Consider the following 16,294-nt stretch of genomic DNA (forward strand, 5'->3'; position numbering starts at 1 on the left):
AGCCACTGATTAGTCAAGAGAGCTCCTATCGCAGCAAAGCTGCCGCCATTGGTAGAAGGTTACCGCGACAGGTATCTGTGGTAGATGCGCGGCAAACAGCATCGAGAGACAACGTTTCTTTTTCTGCTCGTGTCAGTGTCTCGAGAAATCTGTTAGTACGGATGACGCCGGTAAAATTATTCGAATTCGGTTATATTATCTTTACAATGGTGATGAACAGTGACGTGGTGTGAAGTGTATTATTTGCGTTAACTTTCTAATTTCCTGGAATCTTTTGCTGAAGGATTTTAGGCGCAGTATCGTAAACGTAAGTCATCTGTTCTTTTGCTTCTTTCTTTTCCTATCTTCCGTTAAGTATCACTTTTCATTTTTAAATTCCCACTAAACGCGAAACTTTCGTTCAAATGTTTTCTACATAAAATCTATGTTAGTCTATAAAGCGATTTATTAATATTAATTTTTGTTTCTATTATAAACGTGATTTTTTTTTGTGTATTTAGTATTTCATTTGTTTTCTCGTAATGTTCATGCGTAATATGTACGACTACGAGAATTATGTTAAAAATGTTGAAGATAGTCTTTTGTATATATTAAATTTTACGGAATCTTTGAATAGAATTCAGAATTAAATCGAGATTAATATACGTTAAAAATAATATAAGCTAAAATATCTGATGTTATAAAAATGTAAGTATATTAATTGTAAATATATCGATTCTTTTTTTTTTTTTTTTTTTCTTATTACGTTATCTGTTTATTACATTATTTAGAAAATTCGAAGTTTTCATTTATTTAAAGATTTGTTGTTATTTTCGTTAGCGACTTTATTCACAAAACACTTTAAATTTGATTAGAACAAGCTAATTTAATAAAAATTGAAATATAACGAACAGACGAGTTTAATAATAAAATCTTATTTCATAATTGATTCTTTTTATTAATTTTCTACATGTAATGTATATGTGAATGAACTTGGATTTCAAGCACAATTACATTTTTATATTGGTTAAAACATATACATATGTAGTTTTATTAATATCAGTTTTCATAAATAACCTTTCTCTTATTATTTTTATTGTTTTGCCTGCTTGTTAGTTTTCGTATTAGTATTTTATAGGATTATAATATTCTCACGAAATTTTACTACTATTTTACTATACTATTTTACTATACTATTTTACGTGTTTAACCAAATTTTGTTAGAAACGAGTGGATATAAAAATATTGGTATTCCTGGAAAAATACGTGCATTCATGAAACGTAATGTTTACTTTATTTCTTTTGTGTAATGTGTCGTAAATAATTTAGTAATGGAATTTTGAAATCAGAATCGACTATCTTACTTATATTCGTTTTGTAACGAGGTGTACGACTTTCCCTTCTTGGAAATTCTCTCCTTTCTTTCTATCCTTGTCTTCCTTGTCCTACCTTCCCCTTCTCTTTCCTTTGCCTCCTTTTATACCGTTTCTATATTTACTTTTTGATAAGAGAAAAAATTTTGTATAGTATCTCTTCGTAATCTTATTCTTCCAACAGGTTCCTTATTACGTTTGTGTTTCTTTTAAACAAACAACATTAACACATATCGCTGAATTACTTTCATTATTTAATGTCTCAGTCATAATTTATAATTTCTTAATTTGGGTAAACTTTTCCTTTGGGAATTGTTCGTCTCTTAATTCGTTTTTTTTATTTTTTCCTTTTTTTTTTTTTTTTTTTTTGCACTCTTTGGTAGTGCTCGATGAATAAAGACGAAATGCAACGGTCAAGTTCATCAATCTATTGGTTCAAAAGTTGCGCGTCTTTAAAGTTTGGTTCTCCGGACCTACTGTATGTACGGCTTTCTGTAACGCGATAACAATTTAAATTAAATTCGATAAATTTTAATATCTATTTAGACACTACGGACTACTATGCTGAAAACAGAATATCGTTCAATCATCGATATATGAATCGATTTGTCAAATAATATATTTCATAAGGTCTTTTCATAAGCTTACCATTACCTTAAAAAACATATGGTGAATCCAGAAGCCAGTCAGTGTAAGTGGATTAGCATTAAAACCGAGATGAATCAGATTTTTACAAATTGGTTGTAAAAAAATAACGATGCTAGCAAAGATGTGAAAAAGGATTTTTATTATAAGATAACATACGGATGAACTTGACTGCGAGAAAAGAAATCAGATTTGAATTGCGACCTATATCAAATGTCCACTGAAAAATTTGAATAAGTCAATTTATGTATTTTCCCGGATTATCATCACTCGCTTACTTACTCACTCACTGTCGTTCTCTGCATATCAAGGTTCGTTAGATTTGCCTTTGAGGTTGATGCTCGCGTTTTTTGATTTGTCGTTGAAAAACTTTGGTAAAATGGATGATAATGCAGCGGAATATAACGTTGTAGACGAAACGTGTGCTTGTTTTTAATTTCTTTCGTCGATGTACGGATCTACGGGTATGGATATGGTGGGTTTTGAACGACATTGAGCAAACTCGAAGGTCTTCCTTTCGACACCGGCTTCTCACGTTGATCTCATAAATTGAAAAATCATTCTGCATTTATATTATCTTGTCTAATTAAACGCATTTATATCACTCTTATAATTTCTTCTCTGCAATTATTGCACTTACTCTTTGGTACTTTGCTTTTTGTCTTTTGATAACCAGACTTTCACGATATTTATCCCCCTCTACCTCATATAAATTTCATTGTACGAGATTAAAAATATCCTCGATTATTTTCTCTTATTTATTATTGCCCGGATGTTTTTATAACAGTCATGGTATATTTGTTGGTTTACTTGGACGAAAGGAATTAATCCGCTAGTAGCTAAGAATTAAAAGTAATAAGAAATATAGAAGTCTATTATTAAGATTAGTATTATTATTAAAATAAGAGTGGGAAGATGAATGTAAAGCAGAAGTATTTTCGTAAGAATCGAAATTCTGTCGCATCAGTATCAAGTGGACGAGTTAAAGAAAGAAAGTCTCGGATAAAATGTTTCCGGGATAATTATATCCGTTACCGTTGTATCGCTCGTAAACTGTTACTACACAACTTATTTCACAGTGATAGCAGAGCAATTAAACGTACGTATTTCTTACTTACTTTTAATATATATTGGACAAGCGATGAATAATAAAAGAAGAAAAGCTACTCTTGTGATGAATTGTGTTTCCATAACAACACATAGCATGCACTTTGCACCATGTCAATGTCCTCGTCGTGTTACGTGCTCTCAAGCTCGTTCGAACGAATATAATTGGACACTACATATTTTGAAAGTGGTGAAAGTCGATTTTTTGAAAAAAATGAGAAAACGGAAATGCTATATGGCTATGCCTTTATGCGAACTTTTTATTTATAAACGATATATAACTTAAATGTCTAAAACGTTCGTTTGTTTATTAATTAATCGATATTTCCTTACTATTACTGTAGCCTTACTGTTACTGTGCAAACATTCGACGAACCAATAATCAAAAACAGATGATATTTTTAGAATGAACAACAGCATTTTGTTTTTAGCGTTCTTACAATTAAACAATTAAACGATGAAACGATGAAATTTAAATAATCGAAACTAAATGAATCGTACGATTCAGTGATTTTGAAAACGATGCGATTCGCATCTAATCTAATATATCGGAATATATCAGTAATATATCAGAATAACTTGTTTTATCTTTGCGTTGATCCGAATTGGAAGTGAATTAGCCCGTCGGAAAGAGGGGTGGGGTGGGGTGGGGGCTACAGGTAATGATCGAAAGGAATAAGCGAATAAGGTCCAGCGAATAAGCTGGCTGCTGCAACATATCCCAAGCGAGACTCATTACGACGATAAAACAGCGTGTGGCCTGCCGTTGTCACGCGGTAATTTCACAGAACGTCCTCGTTTGTCGGTGCCCCAACCACCGCATCTCGTCCAAAGACACATCTTTCCTCGATGGAATTGGTCGCTCGCCCGATAGATAGCTCAAAGTTATACTTTGACTACAAAGTCGAATACTTTGAACTTTGCTTAAAAATTTGAATTATTCTTTCGTATTTTGTACACCCGAATACATACCAGGCGAAAATATTTATAACCTTATTAGATATTTATATTTTCTACATTTTCTATCGTACAATATTATTTTATTTCCGTCAATATCGTGTGTGTGTGTGCGTGTGTGTGTGTATAATCGTATAACACGTTACATCATTTTTATATACAGAAAAGAATTACGTACATTTCAAGCAGTATGCTGGGTACATTTCTAACTAATTTTGCGAGAAAAGGCAGTTACAGCGCAAAAGCATACTAGCTGCGTTTGCTAAGAAAATTGGCTCCAACAGGCCTTGAACATCTGAGACCTCGGGTGCCCCTGGAACGTCTTCTACGCTATAACAATCAACAATCCGGTTTCTTCTTACGTTAATATCTTACGATCTATCCTCGTACCGACAACATTATAATTGTCTTTATATAATTTACAAACGTATTACGTTACGTTTCGAACGTGTCACGTGTCACGCGTAGTTGGTGCTTAAAACGTTACGAAAGGTTCCATTAGTTATTAGTAACCGCTACGATTTATACCGAAAAACAACTTTACACGACTCACTGTCACGCTTTTGTTCATCCTCTTTCTCAATCGCATCTCTTCTTCGTAAATATCGTAATTGCCACGAACCTAGGAATTTTTCCTTCCTCTCGTTCTACAATGTTGTCTAATTAGGAAATCCACGGACGACGTGAGACAAAAGTCAAGTTTAAAGAGGCAGAGGGTCAAGTTTATAGAGGGTGTGTTTCGTAATACGTGGGATCCACTCGAGTACAGTGGACAGTGGACAGTAGACAGTGGACAGTGGACAGTGGACAGTAGACAGTGGACAGTTGACAGTTGACAGTGGATAATGGGGACAGTGAATAGGGGAGGCGAAAAGAAGGAAAGAGTTCGCGTAAACGCGTGTCCAATTTGACCTTATTTCAAAGTTATAATCGCTTCTATATCTCGATAACAATCCGTATCTTACCTTCCGCTTACCTTCGCAGAAGGCCTTCGCAGAAGGTGCTCGAATGACTCGGTCTCTCGAGAGGAGACGTCCGTGGGCAAACGTAGGAAGAACGTGCTTTTTACCCCGTTTGGCAAGCAACGATCTCGCCGTGCGATGACGAGATTTACGACACGGTCTTTGCTATCGAGGCAAGTAAAGGCGAAGGTGAAAATGTAATTTGACAAATCTCAAAATGCAAGATTTCCACAAAGTCACACGATTTTTCGACAAATCAATTGAAAATTAACGACACGCTGTTCTTTTTTATTTCTGTATCGGCGTAGTTGCCATTTGTTGGAACGATGTTCCAAGAGTGAAAAGCGAGTACGAATATTTTGTTCTCGACAAAAGCGGAAAGCAAGAAAAACACGCTTTAAGCGGTAATAAGTATTTGGAACGTTATATGCTCGACTGGTCGTATTAATGGCTATTTGTTCGGCATTTAATCTGTTTAATTTTAGCGGTTCAACGAGTTTGACAACTTTCGACGATGACGCAATAACGTGCCTGCAAATGTATATCGTATCCTCGTTGCATAATGCACGCACGTATGCAAGCCTAGAACGCGCTTATACGAGAAATCTAACGTAGTAACGGTCGCAACGATTCTGTTTACAGCTTTTACGCATAGTACAAAGGGAATCTACGACACAACTAATACGCTTGCATCGTTTCTACCAAGCGAAAGAACGAATAATCTACATTTTTCAGCGCAACTCAAAACTCTTTTACTTGAAAAGAAAAACATACCGCACGCAAGCCGTTGGATCGAGGAACTCGTTCGTCGTTGCTCCCTGTAACTTTGAGCCACTTGTCGGGTAAGCGACGCAATCCCATTGCCGATAAAGTGTCGCGTCTCGTCGATCGTCGATCGTCTATCGTCGGGGCACCGACGAAGGAGCACGTTCCGTGAAATTACCGCGTGACGACGTCAAGCCACGTGGCTTCTACGGACAAAAGACGTCATAACGAGTCTTGGTTGGCACGTCTTACAGCAGCCAGCTTATTCGCTAGACGTTGCTCCTTACGATCGCTACCTATTCCGGTATTCGTTAGCGATTAGCGAATCGGATACAAAATTCATTTGCCTGTTGCATCTTCTTTATAAACACCGTACCTCAAAGTTATAGAAAGCAACGGCGAATTCTTCTATCGGACAATTTGCTGTACTTTTTGTAAATAAGCTTCGAGTTTGGCTGAAAAATTTGCACTACTCGTTCACCCGTTTAATATTCAAGACAAACCTACCACGCCCATTTCTACGCGTTATCGCATTTAAGCTTGTTAAATACAGAGTCGTGAAAATTTTTACTACCGCCACGAATCGATTTGACGATGATCAAACGATCAGGAAGAACCCACCAGGTTCGATCGATCGTAGACATTGGTGTAACGCATCGGTTCTCTAAAAGGTCGTTTCGATTTGATCTTTGATCGGAATTGGGAGGGAAAGAGAAAGAATTACTTTACTTGTTCCACTTTTCCCCTCATTTTCCCTCGTTTTCCCTCGTTTTCCCTCGTTTTCCCTCATTTCTCGCACGTAGAACAACCATCCGTTAATCGTCCGTTTCTGTTCAACCGAGAATTGACCAAATTCGTATATACTTGACAAATCCTCGAACTTGATCGCCTGAAAAACGATGCCCTCGTCGCAAATTTCGTTATTCTTGATTTTTCTCTTATTCCGAGCTGTAGAATCTTCGTGACCTCGTTTGTGCTATACTTTGAATTGCGTTCCACGCTCTACACCATAGGTATACTTATCTCATATAGAGGTGTACAGCGTAGGTATATACTTTTCCTGTTAATCGCTATACGCGGAAGACGATTTAAAAATTTGTTATTAAAAGACAAGTCGTACAACTGTTGGACGATCTGTTACGTTAAACGATCGTACGATTACCTATACAAAGGTACATTGCACGACCGTAGGTAAAGCGTATATCGTTAGGAAATATCAATATCGTTGTTAAAATACAAAATGCGGAGATTATAGGAGGTTGTAGGAGAGACACAGAGATAGATAGAATGCAGCGGGCGTAAGAAAGATGTGTAATCTTCTTGCGAGTAAGCAATTGGCGAGGTAAATTCTCGTTCGGAGTACGATGACACGTGGAAAATTAGGTCAACAGACTCGATTATACCCGACCAACGGGTCGCTTTTCTTTTTCTTCGATACTTACTCTCGTTACTCGTTGGCTTTATCCTTGGCGGATTTACAATTAAAAATGACCGTATTTCGCTTACTTTGTTTGTCCGTACTAGGTAACCTACGCTATCCGAATTAATGAGAAGACGTAACTCTTCGGACGAGGGAATTTTCGGATAATGGAAGCCGCGTCTCTCTTTATAATTATTTTTCTTTTTTCTTTCTTTCTTTTTTCTTTTTTTCAGCATAAGCAATCGAAACGTCGATGACGATATTTATACAAATTTCAAAACTTTTTCGTACAATATATATCGAGATACTGTGTCGTACCTTCGTCGCTGATTTATTACCATTACTGTACAACAGATCGTACATATTTCTTTCTCAATTACGTTACAATTCTTCAAATTTCTTATCTCTCGAGTAATTTTCAATTACGTGTTTCTATGTTTGGCTTAGTTGATTACGAATCTTCTAACGTTGTAGAGTTTTCCAATTTTTCCAATTTTACTTTCACACCTTCCTCTAACTTTCGAAGCATCTTTTCTTCCCTTTCGATACGACGCTCGATACGACACGTTTCCACTTTGATGCCATTATACGAAGTATACGTTAACGCGTAGAATATTAACTTGGTACGAAAATAATAGAAAAGTAATAGAAAATTATAGAAAGGACGTGCGATAGCGGAGGACAGGAGCAAGAAATATTGCTCCGTTAATTAATAGAAGCTTGCAGCGTTGTGATCGTCTGCGTGTGAAGCTAGCCCCCGTTCTTTAAATCTCCTATTTGTTGTTTTCATTTCTCCAAGTTGTTCTACGTTTGCTCTAGATCGTTTCAACTAGATAACCGTTTATCTCGAAAGTGTACGATTTCGAAGCTATTACATATACTGATGTACAAGTAGTTGAAAGGGAACGCGGGAGTTTGAGTTTCCTCGTGATGATGTAATTTTTTATGAATTTACTCGTATAACGGAGTATCCAAGTTGTAGTACTCGGATACGAATACCGACCAAGCGAACATAGACCATCGTTAACACGATTAATTATGCAAAATTCTCTTCTTTGTACGAGCTTCGTGAGAAGTAGATAACGCACGAGAATACGTTTACGAACGTGTGTAATTACCGCGAACAAGCGTAATTTAGAATAACGTCTACTTAGCTTTTCTGAATTTCACAGATTCCTCGGTTTGTTCAAAAGAATATAATTCTCATATACGAACGATCGAACGATCAAGTCGTTGCGTTTCTTCTTATGCGATATACGTACTCGTATATTGCGTAACGTTGTTGGTAAACTAATTTGATAATAATAATAATGATTCAGTAGCACGATATTATTAACCATGCAAACGCCTTATAACCTGTACACAGAATGCACAGAATGCACAGAATGCATGTAGATATCTACATAATAGGAAGCACGAGCCAAAATATTATAAAAACAATCTTTCTTTCGTAAGATACAAGTACGAACATATCTGATAATTAATATGACGATATATAGGGTAATAATAGGCGTTTAATATGGAACACTCTTAAGTTTAAAAGCTTCCTGAAAAGAGAAACGCCCTTCTTTCTTTCAACATCTATCCGGCCAAAATCCTTTTAACCGTTAAATCGCCGCACAACTTTTCTAGCAGATTTAATTCGGCGGCAAAGTTGCATTCTTTTTCTGCCTGTTAACGTCCTTAATCCTACTTGCAACGCTCGAACATGCTCGAACGTGTACTCGAAACGTCGAGGAATATCATCGTTATATATTCGTCGTCGCTATATTCGTGTTTCGATTTCGTTATCCATTATATTTACACGCAACACTAGTCGTGTCGATCGTGGTCGGCCGAAGAAGATTCGCCGCGTTGAAGCGATTTTATCGGATCGGCGTTGTCACGACCACCGAATCCTACGGTACACCGTATTCGATGCAGAAAAAGTTTCTTCTTGAAACTGGTGAAAACAGCGTCGTTGGGACGATGCGGTTCCTAATTTTCCGAAGCACATTCTTCGTGATCTCGATGAAAACGACGAATACGTTGGACCCACTTTTCGTTATTATCGCTTCTTCCGTAATTACCGTCACGAAATAAACAACAATTCCGTATCGTCGTCGTTAGCAGCGTCATTGACGCGTTCCATATTACGTACGATCGACAACGCGATAAATTTTAGAAATGTATCTCGGATAAACGATCGATCCTGCCTCACGGTTGGATTTTTAGTTAGCAAGAAACTATCGGAAAATATCTTTTACTTTTGTTTGAGAAAATATCGAAAGATATTTTTGAATCGAACGATCATCGGCGTCACGCATCGTCGGTAATAGAAGATGCTTTTACGTTACAAGCTGGAGCGCAAAGATAGGAGAGCTAAAGCGGACATTCGCAGCGGGACCGCGATGTAACTCGGCCTAATAGCTTCCTGATTATTTCGTGAGCCGCTCAGCTGATTTCCTCTGCCTTCTGCTGCGATAGTTTCATTCCTCGTTGCCATCGGGCCGATCAGTTATTTCTTCGCGTTTGCGTTTGCGTTTGTGTTTGCATTCGCGTTTACGTCTGCTTTGCATTATTCCCTGTATCTCTACGCTTTTTTTCTATTATGGATCTTAAGCGATTTACCACTGCCTCGTTTCTCCTGCCTTTCACTGTTTCCTTCTCGTTCGATACGCTAAGCTATATCCCATAGTAATTCTCTGGCAAACGTTTTTAACGTTTTAACGTACCTATTTCTATTTTACGAGCAACGCATTTTCTCTTTTCTCTTTTCTCTTTTCTCTTTTCTCTTTTCTCTTTTCTTCTTCTTCCAACGAGCGTCGGTTTCTACCTATTCGCCTATTTACCTTAGCCATTGATATTTGGCTGTCTCCGCTTCCTTTCCTCTCCAGATGCTCTAGATGTTCTAGATGCTGTAAATCCTCTGCCCTTCCCACCGTTCGTACATATTTATGTCTCTCTCCTCCTATCGTATCTGATGTTTGTGATTTTATCGCGCCTAGTATTACCATTCTTTGAGTTCGAGTTCCAGTTTGAGTTTCAACTATATTCCATTGTTCCAAACGTTTCGCTTCTTCTCCTTTCAGACACCCGTTCGCCAATACCTTCGATAAAACTCTCAACCGTCTCGCGTATTCGGATCGGTCTCGTGAGATACCTAAGTAACCGGGTAATTTTTGTATACCCGGGTTTCTTACAGGTACCGTTCGTGCACGTCAATGTACGTACGCCATTATCGAACCTGGTTTACAATAGTTACAGACGTTTTGGAATCGTGTGCCAATACTTTTGTCCACTGTACGTAACTATCACGGGTATCCAATAGTATATACTTTTTACGTTACATTACAGTCACGTAACGATACGTTGTAGTCGATACTTAAACGCTGTAACATCGTGATTACTTTTGTCGAAATACGAGGCCGTCTTAATAAAATCGGATGCATTAACGCGTCATTCGTTAGATGCTGTATTCGACTATGAATGCAAAGGACGTATTCTTAATTAACAGAAATTCGTCCTAATTCGGCCAATTTTCGCAGCTCTTTGTTTCCCGCCTACGATGATTTCAACGACGAATACATCGTCTTAATCGAGCAACTAGAACGTCTCGTACACGTTCTGTATGACGTTTAATTTCTTCTGTCGTAAATGTGCTTCGTAAAATTAGAAAAAATATTTTACGATACGCGCACAGCATAAAAATCAGTTTACCGATAGCGCGGCTAACGTTCGTTTACTTACTTACTGTGTTAATTACTGTTCACGTAGAACGCGTTATGATATTCTTAATTCAGTACGCAAGAGTACCGAACGATATTTACTTTTTTTCAGTTTTCAGATTTACGTCTCAGTGAATGAACGAGGCTAAAATGGGCTGTGCTTCGCAGTGTGCCAAGTATTTTCTATGTTTCTTCAATTTCGTTTTCTTCGTAAGTATTGTATTCCTGTATATCCTGACATTATCTGCGCATTCCTTATTGCCACATTAGCATACATATATTTATTAATTCGGTTAATTCGATTCCTAATCAAAATATAATTTCTCCCTTATTTATATCCGCCAGCTGGCAGCAACCACTCGATTTAAGCGAAAGTCGTAGATGCGACCTGTTGATTTAACACGGCGGACAGTAGATATCCTGCTATCAACCTAGCTGTTATTCGTCCGTCCAACTATACTTAATTCTTATCTAACTATTTAACCCCTAATATCTTCTATCCTTCTTCCCTTTCCCTTCCTTTTCCTTTTCACTTCTCTTAGCCAGTTCGCAGCTTTTTCCTTCACTTTCTCGTTAACTATTTCCTCTATACCAACCGACCGTCATCGTCCTCTCTAGTTCCCTGCACTCTCTCAACGTGTACTTGGAATTTGCAAATTCGCGTCACCGCAACTTCTCTTAACGACTAATTTAACCACCAGGGCTAGCGATTTCAGCCGAATATCCGAGATACCTGCGAGACGTGTGTTTCTCTCGAAGGGATTCGATAGGGATTCGATAGGGATTCGATAGGGATTCGATAGGGATTCGACCGTTTCGCAACCGTAGCGACGTGTTAATTCGCTTCTCACACCCAATTTTTTTACGACACCCTGTACTTCTACATTAATTCTTCTTTCCGATCTCGCTATACATCCTGGCGTGGTAGGAAATTAATTAAATTTTCATCGGCTTTGTCTACAGGTAGCCGGAGGGGCTGCGTTGGCCGTTGGAGTTTGGCTCTTCGTCGATAGCAATTCTTTCACCGATCTCGTCGGCAAACTCGATCGGTCGGACATTTTGGTAAAGTTTTAGAGCAATTCTCTCGAAACAGAAATTTTCCTTTTAAAAGAAACAACGAAACGAAACAAAACAAGAAGAAACTGGTGGTGGTGTTGCCAGTAAAATATAGGAAAATTATTTAATCGAACGATCAAAAGAGAAGACAATCTCGGTAGTAAGATTATTTGTAGTAAAAGGATATTTTTTATCGATTCACGCTCCGTTGATTGCGACACGAAAGCGTTGCCAATTAGTTAACTACCGAGAAGAATATATCCGGCACTTTCTACTCGTAAGCTCTTATCGTATACAGGTTTTCATTTTCGTTTCCTCGCACTCGTACTTACCGTAGATCGTTCGCTCCTAATATAGACAGCTATTCGAAATGAATGATAATAAATATATAATATTGTTAATAAAACGAAAGCAACAGTTTTTCGAAATTACATTAATATTTTATACATAATAATTCATATTTATTTATAGCAGTGTTATCGAATTAATTGTCGTTCGAAGGAAGCACGCTATATTTACGTATATATCTATATATTATTTATCGTTGGCTTAAATGTAGGCCTAAAACCTAGTACAATCTTTCTTTACATAAATGCAATTTTCTTCCCTTTGTTTTCTCTTTGTTTCTTTCTTTCTTTCACAGTGTTTTCAACGTAATTTTTCTAACTTTTATACTAAAAGCAACGCTTCCATTACTATATCATAATATACTTTTACTTTGAATCACCATAACATTATTGTATATTATATATTATTTATTATACATTATATACAAACATATTATCGGAACTAAATTATAATAATATGTTTCAATACTTGGATAGGTCGTATAATTTGCTCTCCATCTTTTCTTTCGCTAAAACCAACTATCTCTAACGTTTGATTTTTCAGAAAATCTAACATTGTCAAATAAACTCAAAAATATTTCAAATCTTACTAAAAGTTTTTCTATAGCTTTAGTATATATTGGTTTACTGAAATTTTTATTTAAAATTTTAACAGATAATTCGATAGTACGTTAATCATAGAGTTAAATTCAATTATTTTGTTCGTAGAACAAAACGGACACCGACGTCATCAGGATAATATCGTACATCTTGATTTTGGCAGGAGCGTTGACATTTTTGATCAGCTTTTTGGGCTACTGTGGAGCGATGTTTGAATCTCGGTGTCTTCTTTGTGTCGTAAGTACTTTTCTAGCCGAAAGAAACAGACTTTAGTGTAACAGACACGATACAATTAAGTTTTTAATTATAGTACGGTGTTCTTATTCTCCTCGTTTTGATCCTGGAATCTGTTGTAGTAGGTTTGGCTTTTGGACTTAGAGGCGATGTAAGTTTATTTCTTTCGTCGTTTTTACGTTACTAACGTAAATTCTAATCTTAGATAGAAATTTCATATTAGTCCGTTCGTCGCAATTCTTTCAGGCAGAGCAAAGTACACGAGATTTTCTCAAGTCTACGATCAAATACTATGCCAGTAACATCGATAAAACAGAGACAATTACAGTGACGTGGGATGGCATAATGACACAGGTTGTTAAAATTTTGCTTGTTTGATTTTTAATTAGGAAAATTTTCAAGACGAACAAATGCTTAACCGCAAATAAGTATTAACAAGCGGATTTACATACGTTTATCTGTTATATATGTTTAGCTTCATTGCTGTGGGGTAGACAATTATTTGGACTTCCGAGAGAGCACAAATTGGACATCTACAGATAAAATTCTACCTGAAGCATGTTGCATAAAGGAAAACAATATTTTGAAGGATCCATCTTGCCCTATCACTCCTACTTCCAATAATTCTTATTATAAACAGGTTGGAAAATACTTCGATTAGATTAATAACTTTATAATTAATTTATTATAATGACTATATATATATATATATATATATATATATATATATCAAGATATAGGTATAAAAAGCTGTATAAATATCGTATCGTAGGGTTGTTACGGAGCAATAATGAGGACGATCGAAGAAAATGCGGCTATAGTAATCGGCGTTGCGGCTGGATTGGCATTCGTCGAAATCCTGGTTATTATTTTAGCTCTGCACTTGGCATGCTGTTACTGGCGTCCACAACACGGTAGGCTTGCACTTCTCACTGATTGATAACATGAACATTTCATGAATATTTCGTTTTACGAATATTACATCCGATCAAAACAACTGATACATGATAATCATTTAAGAAAAATAATTGTTCTCCTCTAGTACTAGAAACCATTTGAAGAAGTTAGAAAGATTCTTTTTAAAACATTCAAATAAATACATTCTTTTAGCTTGCATCGACGTATCGTCGAAAAATGCTTGGCGAATTAACAGCAATGAAAATATTCTATTTATACTTTCAACGCTTCGAAAGTTAAGTGTTTCACCTCAAATTAGTTTTCAAATTAATATAAGCTTAGTGTAATTCTTTTCTTTTATCCGTATATCTATGGCAACGAATTTTATTCAAATTGAAAAGAATAGAGGATAATTTCTTATATCGATAAAATTATCAGTATTACTACTACACGTTGAATAAATTGGGAACATTTAATATTCCAATATGTCTATTATAAAAAACTTTTTAATTACGTATACATACATATAATCATATTTTTAATAACTATAATTAATATTATATCATTACATATGATATATTTGTATTATTTATAAGCTCGTATATAAGTAAAATTACAAATTAACTAAAAGTTATCGTATTCCTAAACTAAACTTCTCTATACTTATTATATCATAGCACGATAGTTTATTGAAACCTATATAATATATCATTTTGTATCGTTACGATTTTTGCGGATGATCTAATGATAACGAACTGGAGCAGTTCACGCAATCATTTGTCAGTTCATATCGCGCACAAAACATTTTCGTTTGCAGTTTTAACTTGTTGGTGTTGCTGTTGACCACATGCATTAACAGCGAGCTCTTCGTACCTTCTTCTTGGCTCCTTCCTTCATAGAAGTGAAAATTGGCTTAAGCTTACTACTCGAAACTAGGCCAGAATACGTGTTCGTCATCTACTCAATTATATTTTTATATTACTTTTCTAAAAATATTCATAAAAGTGGAAATGTTTATCCAGTAATATTTCGTAATATTTCCTATGAATATTTCAAATGTATAAATTTTAATTGGGCTAACAACAACTAAAATGTATAAGTTAACAAAACTTTCAAATGCAATTGTTTTGTTTTTTCAAGCAGGACGCTCGATGATTTAGCCAGTTATATAATTAGAAAATTAATCTAATTAATAAAAAGGTATTGTTCATTTTTCAAAGCAAACCAGCACAAAAACAAATAAAGAGTTTAAAAGCAAGACACTACAGAAAAATTACATATGCTTGCGTTGAACTACTTTGTGTGTATGTGTGCGCGCGTGCGTGAAAAAGTTATATATATATATATATATATATAAAATAAAAAGATATATATATATATATATATTTTAAATAATTAACACAGAATATTATACTGCATTATTTTATTAAGTTATATTTACTATAGTACATTAATATGTATAAATGATACATATTATAATCGCTCTGTTTATAAGAGAAACTAAAATGTATAATAAAAATTTGTAATATTTTATAATGTATATTTTACATTGTTTTATACTGTACAAGAATCATGATAAAGATTTTGTATTCTTTTTAAACTTGAAAATTTTTTCTTAACTCCTCTCAATTGTATGGAGAAGCATATTTCTTCTTACAATCGTTCACCAAAATATTAATCATAAAGAGAAAACGAATTGTTTTATTAAACAAACAGCAGTGTAATTGTAGAAAAAAATTACCTTACGATTATTTTTGTACAATTTCATGAAGATGTTAAAAAATTGCAAATATGAAAGATAAATCCAATAATTCATAGTAATATATTATTTCCTTATTAATATATATATATATATATATATGATTAAGTAATTGATCAGTTATTTTATTCTCGAGGATTAGTATAATTTATACACATTCCAAGTACGTATAGAAAGCAACTATTGAAATTCTAGTTTCAAAATATAAATTATTTTATAAAGATATTTCAAGAAACTTGTTTATGAAGCAAAATTTCGTATTACAAGAATCATAAAAAAAATATTATATTATTATAAATTATTGGATCTTTTTAACATAAATGGGCATAAATGAATATTTTATTCAATTAGAAGATTTTAAAAATTTTGTCATCTATGAAACAAATACGACTAAAAACGTTGTTATAATTAGAAACATCGTGATACTATTAAAATTTATACATTTTTAACGGCACCAGATATCTGTTTACGGTAATATTATCATCA

At 35.1% G+C, this 16,294-nt stretch overlaps 1 protein-coding gene across 3 annotated transcripts; it reads left to right on the forward strand.

The window, feature by feature from the left end:
* Positions 1–63: 63 nt before the first annotated feature.
* Tsp66e (Tetraspanin 66E) lies at positions 64–15,649 on the forward strand. Of its 3 annotated transcripts, none has more exons than XM_072021290.1 (9): positions 64–307; positions 11,028–11,125; positions 11,879–11,977; positions 13,027–13,155; positions 13,229–13,303; positions 13,399–13,506; positions 13,628–13,792; positions 13,925–14,066; positions 14,867–15,649. In XM_072021290.1, the coding sequence occupies exons 2-9, from the start codon at positions 11,051–11,053 to the stop codon at positions 14,890–14,892; spliced, it is 819 nt and encodes a 272-aa protein (XP_071877391.1). In that variant the 5' UTR covers positions 64–307; positions 11,028–11,050; the 3' UTR covers positions 14,893–15,649. The 3 variants fall into 3 exon arrangements, with proteins under 3 accessions (XP_071877391.1, XP_071877392.1, XP_071877390.1); XM_072021291.1 differs by having other exon boundaries at positions 11,035–11,125; XM_072021289.1 differs by having other exon boundaries at positions 65–311.
* Positions 15,650–16,294: the final 645 nt, after the last annotated feature.

This window comes from Bombus fervidus, chromosome 18, assembly GCF_041682495.2.
Source record: "Bombus fervidus isolate BK054 chromosome 18, iyBomFerv1, whole genome shotgun sequence".
Classification (NCBI taxonomy): Eukaryota; Metazoa; Arthropoda; class Insecta; order Hymenoptera; family Apidae; genus Bombus; species Bombus fervidus.